We start from the raw sequence: 12,827 nt of genomic DNA, 5'->3' as shown, positions 1-12,827 counted from the left end.
TGAGATTTCCCACTTTTGTAGGTGCTGCCACCACTTTTCTCAGCTCCCTGGATCAGTCCTCACAGTTGTCTTGTACTGGGGAAAATGACCACCGTGCCCTAAGATTTACACATGCAACGCTCATTAGTGAACAGAGTTCTCCTTGCCAGCATGCTCACATTGAGACCTAAGCAGACTCCTGTACCTCTGGGTCTCTGCTTGCAATGCACCTTTTACTTCCACAAGATATCTTGTTTCTATTGGATCATATCCACCACTGTTGGCAGTATAAAGGATTCTGACTCGTGAATTTTAACAACACCATAGATGCTATTTAGTCCAGTCATTGACCATTAAAGGAACCCCCGTGTTTTCTCATTTATATCACTCTGCTATTTGTTGGGTCTCAGGGAGATCCCTTGCCTGTTCTGCAAAATAAACACAGCCCCTTCTTGCAGATTGTGTCTCGTCTTGGGGGAGGGGGGCGGAATGCAGCATTGGGAATGTGTGTGAAAGTCTATCTAAAGAGCATTGTCCTGATTAACACCTGCCTCACAAATGTTTTATCTTTTATAGCCTGTCAACCAGGGTCGTCACTACCAGAAAGAAATGAATCCACCTTCTCCTTCCAACCCTCGGTAAGAATCATTAATAATCTCAATTTTTAAAAAACAGATTATTTATAAGATTGTGCATTTTTCTTGATTTCCTGAAAGTGTTTTCCAAAATTTCCAATGAGCTTCCAAAGTTATTTTCTTTCGAAGTCTTAGTTCATCCCCTCTTCTTATTCCAACTGCGCTTTAATTACCTAGGTTTAAACACCTCACTGGGGGCTGGGGATGTGGCTCAAGCGGTAGCACGCTCGCCTGGCATGCGTGCGGCCCGGTTCGATCCTCAGCACCACATACAAACAAAGATGTTGTGTCTGCCGAAAACTAAAAAATATATATTAAAAATTCTCTCTCTCTCTCTCTCTCTCTGTCTCTCTCTCTCTCTCTCTCCCCCCCTCACTCTATCTTTAAAAAATAAAAAAATAAACACCTCACTGAGGGCTTTGAGCAAGTCGTTTAACTCAAAATAATTCAGACATAATAATTGCCTCATTGCATTTTGAGAAAGTTCCAGATGGACTAATATATGAAAAATTCTTAGTACAGTTCTTGGCAAAGAGTGAGCGTTCTTTAAGTGTCTATTTATTCATTATTAGTTTGTTTTCATAAATATTTCATTATAATAGATAGTTGATGTTTAGTACATTTTAAGATATATATATATATATATATATATATATATATATATATATATATGCCTTTTAAATTTATCAAGAGAGTCTATATATAACTTCAAGTGGCCATTCTTTTTTCCCAATTCCAAAGTTGGTAACCTCAAAATTATTTCATTATTTCAAAAATATCATTGGCCAAGGCCCTGGATTCCATCCCCACTACTGAAAAACAATAACAACCTCAAAAACCAATTGGCATCTGAATCATTTGTTTAATACTAGAAAAAAAAATCTCAGAATTTTAGGCTGATTAGAAACAAGCAAATCTGAATTTGAGCTTTAAAATGTACATAGCATTACATGGCTTTCTGATAGCGAGATAAGATAGCTTATCCATACAAGTCAACATGACTTTATCACTGTTTATTATACACTAGGAATTTACTGAAAAGTCCATCTATCTTGAGCTCCAGACACAGAGTCTGAATTACTGGGCTGCATCTCATTATCCAAATGCATTTAATGATCAAGTTGTTTAACCTGTACTGTGGATTGTCCCAGGGAATAGACCGAAACCCAGGGTAACGCTGTGGCTCTAGCTGTAGGGTGTGGTGCTGCTACATAATGTCTGAGTTAAGACTCTTTGACTCTTTTGTTATATATAATAATAATAATAATAATAAAAAGCCTTGGCTAGTAGTGAGAGAGCTTGAAAAGGCATGGGAGAAAGGGATACTTTAAGTAAGAACATAGGGCTCCATCATAGAACCCAGGGTCAGCCAGGCCTCAGGAAGGTACTAAAACTAGGAACCAAAAAGCCACCAGGCAGCCACACGGCACCCTTGCCCCTCTGCCTGCATTCACTGTCTGCTCCTTTCCTCTCCCTCAGCTCTCTCTCTGCTTCTCAGTCCACATATGGCTGTCTGACAGCTCTTGAGTTTACATATTACAGTTCAAAGTACATGCTGAGGCTGACAGACTATGTCTGATTCCCAGTTTCTACGTTCCAAGAGAGAGAATGTGATTGGTCTAGGTTGAGCCAAGCATCCACTTCTGGTCCAATAAGCAAAGAGCAGTGAACCAAGCCCTGAAAACTAACAGGGCTCCCAGGAGACCATCAGGGGCTTATGGGAATTTTATTGGGGCTGAGAATATTTATGATATGGGTAGAGTAAATGTTCTTTGTTAATCTTCTAATTGTTCCTGATCTGTGCTGCTGTTCCTTCATCAAATCACATTGTTCCTTCATCAAATCACAGTGAGAGGAGTTTTCACTATCATAAATAGATGTTATAAGGAGTTTAAAATTGAGAATGGAATTTCAGTATATATAAAAATGTGTTTCAACATTTCTATGTACAAGTAAGCTTTCAAGGTAACTGGACATCCAAGTGATAACAAATTTCAGAATTCATACTCTGAAATACTGAGGGTGATAATAATTTATGTTAGAAAGTGGAGGTTTTGTTTCATTGAAAGGAGAAAAGGGCCCTAATTATCATCCTAATTCTGCCTCCAATCTAGTCTATGATCTCAGACAAGTCTCTCAGTCTCTCGATATCATTTAATAATGTGAACACACTCATATATGAAAGAAAGAATTGAATTATATGCTTGCTGAGGTCAATTTTAACTTTATGATTCTGAGATTTTTATGAGACTCATTGTAGACTTAGAACAACTAATCCTGCCATCAAAATTTCACCCAGCTTATTTTTAATCTCACTAAGCTCTATAGAAAACATACTTCCTAAATATCAGATCAATTAGTGAGTGAATAAATGAATATTTAGATGTAGCAGTATGTGATTTCAAATGTCCCTTTTACTGGTTCAGTCCCAAAGTTAGAATATCAAAAGGATAGAACATAAGAAAATTCACCAAGAGAGCAAGACCGTATATCTTGTGCAACCAATTACCTGTTCATTCACTCAGCAAAAAGGAATTTACATTTTTACATAATGAAATAAAAAGGACATATTCTAAAGTAAAGAATAAAATTCCATCAAACCCATTACCAGTGGGCTATCCAGAGTTTCCTAGAAAATTATTACATAACTATTCAGAAAACCTGCAGATTACGTGACTTTGCTCTTGGCTCATAAATTCCGAAGCATGGAGAATTGGACATAAAGGCATTATTGGGCCATAAATACAGAAGATGCTAAAATCCTGAGATCAGCATGTATGATCCTATAAATGGAATAAAATGAATCATGTAATTCAGCTTAAAATTGAAAGCAATGATTCTTCTTAAGATTTTTGTTTATTATATTTCTTATAAATACTACCCTATAAAATAATAAGTAAATACTACCCGATGCTTTAGATCTCCAAATACAGAACTTTAAAATTAAGGTTAAAGGATACTGATAATGAAGGTGGAAAAGATATAAGTGAGAAGGTCAGTCTCTAAATACACCCTCCTGGATAACCTGGATTCTAGATGGCAAGTCTATACATGGAGTCTCTGGACAGTACCTGGACAGCATGTGTTCAGAGAGGCTGTGATTTGAGGAATGCTAACCCAGCAGAGAGGGGAGGTGTGTGCTGCACGTCCAGCAAGACAGTGTAGCCACAGTCCTCTTGGAAGTGAAATGGCCACATTACCTCCAGTGAAATATCCGCAACTACTCAAGACCCAAGAACCCAAGATTTTAAAATTACATATACCCATGCCCACCTATGGATCTATTTAGAGAGCCGACTTTCAGTTAGCTTCATTAATGACAGAACAGCCAACATCCCCAAAGTCTTTCATTTACAGTGTGCTCTGGAAAGATTGTCCCTTCTGCGACATAACTGCCTTCTTCTGTGTGTGCAGGATTAAAACTAAAGACAGTACACAGCCCACAGAGGAGGCAAACTTAGTTTCTGAAGAGCTGGCTCCAGGTGGAAAATAGCTAAAACACTGCATATATTCATAGATTGTTTTCTTCACAGTAAAATCATCCACTTACGCCCACAGGGCGGTACTTGACATTGGACGGAGGTGGGATGCAATGGTAATCATTTTCCTGAGAAGATGGTGATCTAGGAATTGAACTACATATGGTTCACCTTATCGCGTTCCCTGGCACTTCTAAGTGTGCGACAGAGCCATTTCCCATGCATTGTCAGGCAGGGGGTGGTATTTCCCATTATTTCTTCCTAACACACTGAGGGACAGGTAGCATCTCAGATGCTGGGGCCCTGGCCTCCAACATCTAGGGACATTGCCTCTTGGGGCACTGACAGCCTTTACGACAGGGTGCAGAAATGGCTAACATAATCCAATACAATTCAGAGGAGTGTGGGGCGGGAGGAAACAATTTCACAGTTCATTCATGTTGAGAAATGTTCCCGAGCATGTCAACTTGCATGCTGCCAAACAGAGCAAAATGGATGCCGTTTGCAGCCACAAGCCATTTATTTTAAAATGCCATCTATTGGTTCGTGGGTTTAGAGCGGTCCCTTAGGCACATCTATTTATATGTTTATGTAGATTCTTCAGAACAGCACAGATCTTTTTGCTCGGGAATGAATTTTATAAAATAATCTGTGATTACATTCTGCTTGTCTGTTCATATGGACGGAGTCGATAACCAGGCTGTCGTTTCAAATGATGATTCCTCTTGCTATTTTACAACCCCTTGGAAAATTCGGGAGAGGAGGGGATGTGGACAAAGGCTTTGTGAGATTCTAAATGGTTATGGAGAAAAAAAAAAAAGATAGAAAAGCATTCTAGAATTCCCAAGCAGTAGCAATGGCATGATTCTCTGAAGTGTTTGCTTTATGATTTATTGCTTATCTGTAGTTTTTTAAAATGTCATTGCAGATTGTGTTAGGGCCTGAATCCTTTGTAGCTTTGCCACATGTTTGTGTGATATAAACATACTTATAACTATAATTATCTGATAAAGCCCTGCAGACTTTGACAAACGATTAACAAGCAGTGACCTCGGCTCCCGCTGGCTTAGCCGGCCTGATGGAGGCAAGCTGTCCTGTTAGTGTCACCTACACGCACCACTCCGGACTGATCACACTGACTTCATTTTTCTTTTCTCTCCAGTTGTCAGGAGTCAACCTAATGGGCTTCTTTTCTATGGCTTAAGCTTCTCTTTTTTTTCCCCCTAATACAAAAGAGAGATATACAAATAAATAAAACTCAATATGAACCTTGCATGTCATGTTCCTCTTCTCCAAATGATTACATTTGGATCATTTTAAAACAAGTTGAGTTTTTCACAAATTATCCCTCCTTGAGATAAAGACCCACAGAGGATTTCCATATTAATCCAGCAAACATTTCATTCCTCTAAATGGAGTTTGGGTGGTGTTTTCTGTTACTCAGAGTTTTTGCATTATATCTTGGTGATTTGTTATAAAACCAAAGGCATCAGAGTTCATTTCTATCATTTCTCTTGTTACCTTTAACTAGGAAAATTGTCTGTGCCTCTTGTTTCAGCAGCTGATTCCCACACGTTCACACTGCTTCTTGTTCAAGGACCCTGATCCCCACATTCAGAGTCTGAGGGTCTGCTTCAAAGCTCACTGACTGAAGGCCAGACAGGCTGTCAAGTTCTCTAAGGGCAGGGCTCACTCTCTAGTGTGCTCACTCTCCCCCGCTCCACCATCATCTATCAATCTAGAATGCTCTCCAAAGACCCATGTGTTGTCCTCATCCTATGGTTTGGAGGTGAGGTGTCCCCCAAAAGCTGATGTGTGAAAAGATGCAAGAAGGTTCAGGGCTCTCAGAATCTTAATCCAACCAGTGACTGAATCCCTGATGGGACTAACTGGGTGGTGGATGGAGGCAGGTGGGTGTGGCTGCAGGAGGGGGCACTGGGGGCGTGGCTTTGGGGTCTCTATTTGTCTCTGGAGAGTGGAGTCTCTCTCTGCTTCCTGATCACCATGTGAGCTGCTTCCCTCCACCACACTCTTCCTCCATGATGTCCTGCCTCACCTCGAGTCCCAAGGAATGGAGCTGTGCTCTATGGACTGAGATCTCGGAAACCATAAGCCTCCACATAAACTCTTCCTCCTCTACAGTTGCTCTGGTCAGGTCTTTTAGTTATAGTAGCAGAAAAAACTGAGTAGGAGAGCAAAATCTTATGGGAGAAAGTTATTTAGGGGAGTGCCTTTAAAGGAGATTTGGGGACCCTGACCCCAATCTTCTCCTGTCTCTCTACTTCCCTACCAACCATGAAGTAGACAGATGCCCTCCACCATGCACTCCCGCCATGATGCACTGCACTACCACAGGTCCAAAGGAATGGGCTGATCAACCAGGACTGGAACCAGAAGCCAAACTAAATCTTTCCTCCTTTTAAGTAGTTGATCTGAAGTATGAGTCACAGTGACAAAGCTCACTGTCTATGTCTCTCCCCTCCCTCCCTCTCCCCCGCCCATCCTGTGTTGTTACCTGGCCAGAGTTGGAGCTATACTTGAGTTGAGGGAGGGAAGAAGGGACTCTGCTGGGTTCTCTTACATCATCATCATCATCCCAACATCATGGAAAACTAAAATCTTCATCCTGAATATGAACCACTTTAATTTCAGATTTTTTAACTATCATTGCGAGAATTATCCTTTCATTTCCTGAAAACAGAAAGAGAGTGGTATGGCTTTATTCGCAACCAGGTAAATGGTTTTTTGAGGCCCTTGTCTGGCCAGAGTGTAACTCTCATTTCCATGCCTGCTTGTGGACGCTTTCTCTCTACCAAACACCATGGTCAGCTTTTTCCTCAGGCACCCCAGGTAAGCCCCGCCCCAGGAGCTCTGCCTGGAGTTCTAGTTATAGAGCTGCCTCCTCCTGCCTCTTGGTCACAGTCCAAATGAACACTCTCTTCAGAGGGGCCTTTACTTAGCATCAACCCCAAAATCACTGTCAGTCACCTTTGTCATGTTACCCTTTTTCTTTTTTTTCTCCATAACAATCTTCACCAACTGACATTCTGTATATTTTCTAGATACACACACTATGGTGCACAAAGCTGGCATGTGAAATCCTTTAGCTGAGATCTTATCTCTATTTTACTGAATCCCTAGCTCCTCAAGTAGTGTCAAGCACACAGGAAACACTCAGTAAACATATGTTGAAATCATTAAAACTCACCTTACAAAAATGAATTTTCCCATTTTTCTTTTTTTGCAGAGGGAGGAGAATAGGGGGGACTAGGGATTGAACTGAAGGGTGTTTAACCACTGAGCCACATCCCCAGCTCTTTTTACTTTTTATTTTGAGACATTGTCTCGCTGAATTGCTTAGGGCCTCGCTAACTTCCTGAGGCTGGCCTCCAACTGGGATTACAACCATGCACCACCACACCCAGCTTCCCCATCTTTCTTATGGATTTGTTTGAAATGATCTCTTAGAAAATGTCCACAATCTGAAGTCTCTGTTGAATGTGTCCATTTAAGCCTGTAAATAGAGACAGCTTTCTAAAATTGAATCACTGTGTTCTCCCTGGGTTCTTATTGGAAATTGTTTTTCTGTGTTGGTCTATTTGTGCCCATTTTATGGAGTCTGGGTGCCCTTGCTAGAAACCTGCTTGAGCTACCACTGCTACCAAAGGGGCACTTACCCATCACCAGGCTAACAGATCTGGACAGGAATGGGAACAAAGAAAACAAATCATATGTGTGCTTATGTATTCATAGATGTAGATACAGATTGGGAGGAAGGGAGAGGGGCAGAAAACTCACCCTGTGGCTCTGGTGCCCTCTTAGGTTCACACGACTTCCTATTCCTCCTGCTCATGGAGAAGACCTGAGTCCACTGTGACACCTTAAAATAGACTTCTGAAACTCCAGGCCCCTTTTTCCCACAATGCCCAGCAGAAACCGGGCCTCAGAATAGCTTTTCTAACCCCTCAAGCCCTGCCCTAAGAAACCCCAACCTCAGGCCCCCACACTCTTCCAGAATCATCTTGCCTCTCATCCCTGACCACCCTTAACCCAGGCCGAAGCCTTACACAACTCCAGAGGACCATTCCCACAGGATTCCCTGGGACCCAGCAGCTTACCAACAGGACCACGTGAGGGACAGAGTTGGCTGCTGGGGGTCCCCTGCTGCCTCCCTTCTTCCCCCTCTGCCCTTGACATTTGTTGGGGTGTCCAACCCACTTTCAGTCCTGGTTCTGACCGATTCTTCTAGATGAGTGAGCTTGCTCAGACTGTGTGACTGCCAGTCATCCTGTCCCAGGCCCTGACTGTTCACCAGAGCAAAGGACTTGGTGCCCACTCCTGCCCACCTGTCCATTTGTCTTCATCGTGGGTCCCTCAGTGTCCATTCCCAGATCTGCCTAACCAAGCACCAGGGTCCTCCCTCTCCATCCTCCTCAGCTGAAAGGTCTGTCTTCACCTTAGTCCTCTTGGGCCACGGAATTGGCTCTTCACCCTGAGTCTCTTAGTGTTTCCTGTGTACATATTAAGACTGGGAAATACTGATCAATATTTTAGTTATTGGCTTATTTTCCAAATTGTAAACTCATGAAACCCATTTCCATGAAAGTCTCAAAACACCAGATTGCACCTTCCACCCCCCCACATCCCCAAAGCTTCTATGTCTCAAATAACAGGCCCCAGAAAAACCTTGGCATTCTTAACTAGCAGAGTGGGGCTCCCGAGATTACTAACCCCCACCCCATCACCACCACCCATCCAGTTCACCAACTTGGATCACTCAGATCATTGGCCCACAGTTCAAAGCCATATCTACCATTCTAACATTTTAGTTTTCGTTTTAAATTAAAAGATTCAGCTTCCCCTTCGAGAGTAATGGGAACCTTAAATTTGAATTACTGCTGGTGGCATTGGCACACACCACACCTGTAATCCCAGCAGCTTAGGAGGCTGAGGCAGGAGGATCACAAGTTTGAGGCCAGCCTCAGCAACTTAGCAAAGACCTAAGCAATTTGTGAGACCCTGTCTCAAAATTAAAAAATTAAAAAGGCTGGGGATGTGGCTCAGAGGTTAAGTGTCCCTGGGTTCAATCCCCGGTACCAAAAAAAAACCAAAGGTAGGAGTACTAACTCTAGTTGATAACAATCACTCCAGTCTGCTGGAGGAGGGTAACAGGGCAGGGGGGGGGATGCAGGAGAAGCGACAATGAACCTAAGAAACAGAGAAACGTAATTGTCATTAAATGGCCACAGCCAGTCACCTCCTCAGACTGTCTCCTCATTCATTCTGTGATCCAGCCCAGAACCGCATCCCTGCTGCTTCATTAAGGGGCCCTCGTGGCTTAAAGCAGCGCTCAGTGCTTTCCAGGTCCCTACTGTGTGACTTGAACATGCCCTGGTGGCCTGTGGCTTCCAGCAGAGGCAAGTTCACTGTGTGTCACACACAGTCGTCAAAATGTGTGTCCAGGAAGGCACAGAGGGGACAGAAAGTCCCAGGCCAGGCACAGGGGACCTGTGCCCAGGCACAGACACCATGTCTGTAGACAGTTGGGACCACATTTCCCTCTGCCCTCCTTTCTCTCTTATTAATGAAAAGCATTATGTAATTCTCCACTTTAGCCATGTATTATGTTTACCATCGTTTACTGCTTCAAATTATGCTGTTTATTACTGCAAAAAACCCACTCGGTATAATATACACTATTCAAGTCAAATGCTTAGCCTGTTTAAAATGACTCAAAGGTGAAAAGGCAAATAATTTTTAGCTGATTGGACTGAATTAACACTAATATTATTGTTCAATTGACTCTTTCTTATCCATTGATTTTAAAAGCCTTTTCCCACCCTTGCTATCCATTAATACAAAACAATTAAGGCAATTTAATTCTCAGGACAAAAAAATGTTGGTGGATGTTGGGTTATTAGTAGGAAAAAATATATATCTATATCTATATCCTCACATGTATATGTATATGTAAGATTGGTTGATAAATATTTCTCATATTTTGCCATAAACAACTTCTTCACTTTTGACTTTTAAGGCTAATAATAGTGACATTTAAATTATTATGAAAGTAAGAAAGAGCAAATTTTACACACTTATATTTTTCAGTCCTTAATTCATTTTATTTATAGAACTAATCAAGCAAAAAAGGAAAAGCACAGTATTTTCTATGGAATAGCAATAGTTTTTAAGCAGTAGAAACAATTGTACTGACAAAATAGCAGTAAGAAACCTGAAGTCCAGCTTGGCCTCAACTCACGCAGCATCATGATAAATTGGAAATCTCAGCTTAAAATCATAGTATTGCTTTTCAGTTAAGCAGCAGTGTTTATGCTAGTGAAGCTTCATCTTTTGTGGGAGCAACTTATCCTTAAACTACTAAATCAAAGATCTTTGCCCTTACACCAAGTAAGGGTTGAGGGTGGACCCTAAGAATCTACTCGGCCAGGTGCAGTGGCGCACACCTATAATCCCAGCAGCTCAGGAGGATGAGGCAGGAGGATTACAAGTTCAAATCCAGCCTCAGCAACTCAGTGAGGTGCTAAGCAACTCAGTGAAACGCTATCTTTAAATAAGATACAAAATAGGGCTGGGGATGAGCTCAGGGGTCAAGTGCCCCTTAGTTCAATCCCTGGTACCCTCCCCCCAAAAAAGAACCTACTCAATGGACTATAAGAATTGAAGAAAATTCCATTGTGGTCAGTGCTTTGACTTGGTGAAGATGTACCTTTTTTTTTTTTGGTCCTAAGGATTGAGCCCAGGGGCACTTAACCACTGAGCCACATCCCCAGCCATTTCTACTTTTTATTTAGAGAGAGTCTCACCAAGTTGCTTAGAGCCTCACTAAGTTGCTGAGGCTGGCTTTGACTCTTCCCGCCTCTTTAACAACATTCTTACTAGAATCAAAAATCACCTACACTCTGGAAAAATTATTCATTCCCATTAGTAGTCCAGAAAAGTTTGGGTCCCTCCTGCTGGAATGATGGAGGAATTGGAAAACATACAGGGACAACTCCCCATGTGACATTCTCGAAATCTGCCTGTGAATTTCTAAATTTCAGAGCTAGCAAAAAAGAAAGTTGCAGCAAGGCATACAGTAAATGAAGATCTTATGTATTAAGGAAGGAATGAATCTGTCACTTTGATGGATTGTGAGGCGAAGAGCAGATTAGCAGATTACTCATAGTCAGGAGGCAGCTCTGTGTGAAAAATGTGCAGGAAATGATAAGTGCGGGTTTGTGCTGATTTAATGATATTTTTAAACTACAATAACACTCTGGTAGTATAATATAATAAAGCACTTGGCTTGCATTTTTAAATCATCAACATATTTCTAGTTTGACCTCAAAAAAAACATTGGGGGCCCTTCTCTATTAAAATATGTAGCTTTCGAATTAGAAAAAAAGTACCATCCAAAAGAGCACATCCATGCCTTCATAGGAGGTTTCGCTGGCTTTTGAAATCATCTCTCTCCTAAACTAGCATTTGTAATACAAAGTTTAATTCTGTTTTAAGCACACCAATGCCACTTGTACTTTTTCTTTGGGCACTTCAATCACAACAGCAAATTGTCTTCTAACAGCCATTTCCAATGAAATGCTTCAAAGATGCCGGGGATATGTCTTCATTTACTTTCACTGTCACTTTTTGGTTTTAGAGTTGAGATTATGGTGTATTTATGAATAAACCTACTGTATTTTCCCAAAGATAGTACATAAAAGTAGGTCAAGTCTGAATCGAATACTCTGAGTCATAGCAAGATACAAGATGAATCACTTGTATTATTTCAAATATTTATCAGACAACAAAACTTTTTAAGAGGTTTATGTTTTTATAGAAATGAATTCAAAATATGAGTAGCGCACTTTATCCAGGATAGCGGCACACACCTGTAATCCCAGAGACTCAGGAGGCTGAGGCAGGAGGATCACAAGTTCAAAGCCAGCCTCAGCAACTTAGCAAGACCCTAAGCAACTTAGCAAGATCCTGTATCAAAATAAAAGGAGACTAGGAGGTGGCTGAGTGGTGAAGGGCCCCTAGGTTTAATCTCCAATACCAATAATAATAATAATAGCACTCTTTTACTTAATTTCACATGGATGGACTTGCATTCCTGAGAGTTTTCAGAATAAAATTTACCTGATGCATTCAAATAGTATCTATTCTTACATCTTAAGATTCAAAACCTAATGTAAGGCTTGGGTTGTTTCACATTATCTTCTCTGGTTTGTCAATAATGGCAGTGTATAACTAGGTACAAGGAAACATGTAAAGGAGTAAAATATACAGTCAAATTCTTGTACTTAACCCAACTACAATTACACTAATATGGCACGTACAGGATTTGAGTGCTTAACATTATTATGGTTCAAATTGTTTTACGTATATGATGAAGACTCACCAGAATCCAGAATGGTCTGTACACTTCCCCTCTAAAATACTTCAGCTTGGGGTAAATAAACAAGCTAATTGGAAGAGACAGTTAATGTTCTTCTTGGTAGAAATTCTGAAATGCATGCAAAGGTTGCATACACGCCTTGCCTGCAATAGCCATTAACACTACTTACCAAATGTTCCCAGTTCTCCAGGTCCCAAGCACATATTTGAATTGAACCTCTAGGTCCCCTTTTTCTGGGTGGAGCCAGCTATCACAACTATTCTAGACAATAAATTAGAAATGAGGGCTGGGGATGTGGCTCAAGCGGTAGCGTGCTCGCCTGGCATGCGTGCGGCC

At 41.3% G+C, this 12,827-nt stretch overlaps 1 protein-coding gene across 3 annotated transcripts in view; it reads left to right on the top strand.

The window, feature by feature from the left end:
- The window catches only part of Cfap20dc (CFAP20 domain containing), a 224,492-nt gene that overhangs the window by 178,176 nt on the left and 33,489 nt on the right, over positions 1–12,827 (top strand). For all 3 annotated transcript variants that reach the window (XM_071609232.1, XM_071609235.1, XM_071609231.1), the window contains one exon: positions 556–617. In XM_071609232.1, the coding sequence (XP_071465333.1) occupies positions 556–617 (62 nt within the window). The remainder of the gene's footprint in view (positions 1–555; positions 618–12,827) is intronic.

The sequence above is a fragment of the Marmota flaviventris genome, chromosome 1 (assembly GCF_047511675.1).
Source record: "Marmota flaviventris isolate mMarFla1 chromosome 1, mMarFla1.hap1, whole genome shotgun sequence".
Lineage (NCBI taxonomy): Eukaryota > Metazoa > Chordata > Mammalia > Rodentia > Sciuridae > Marmota > Marmota flaviventris.
The sequence above is the reverse complement of the archived record's forward strand: the minus strand, read 5'-3'. Positions and strand labels throughout refer to the sequence as shown.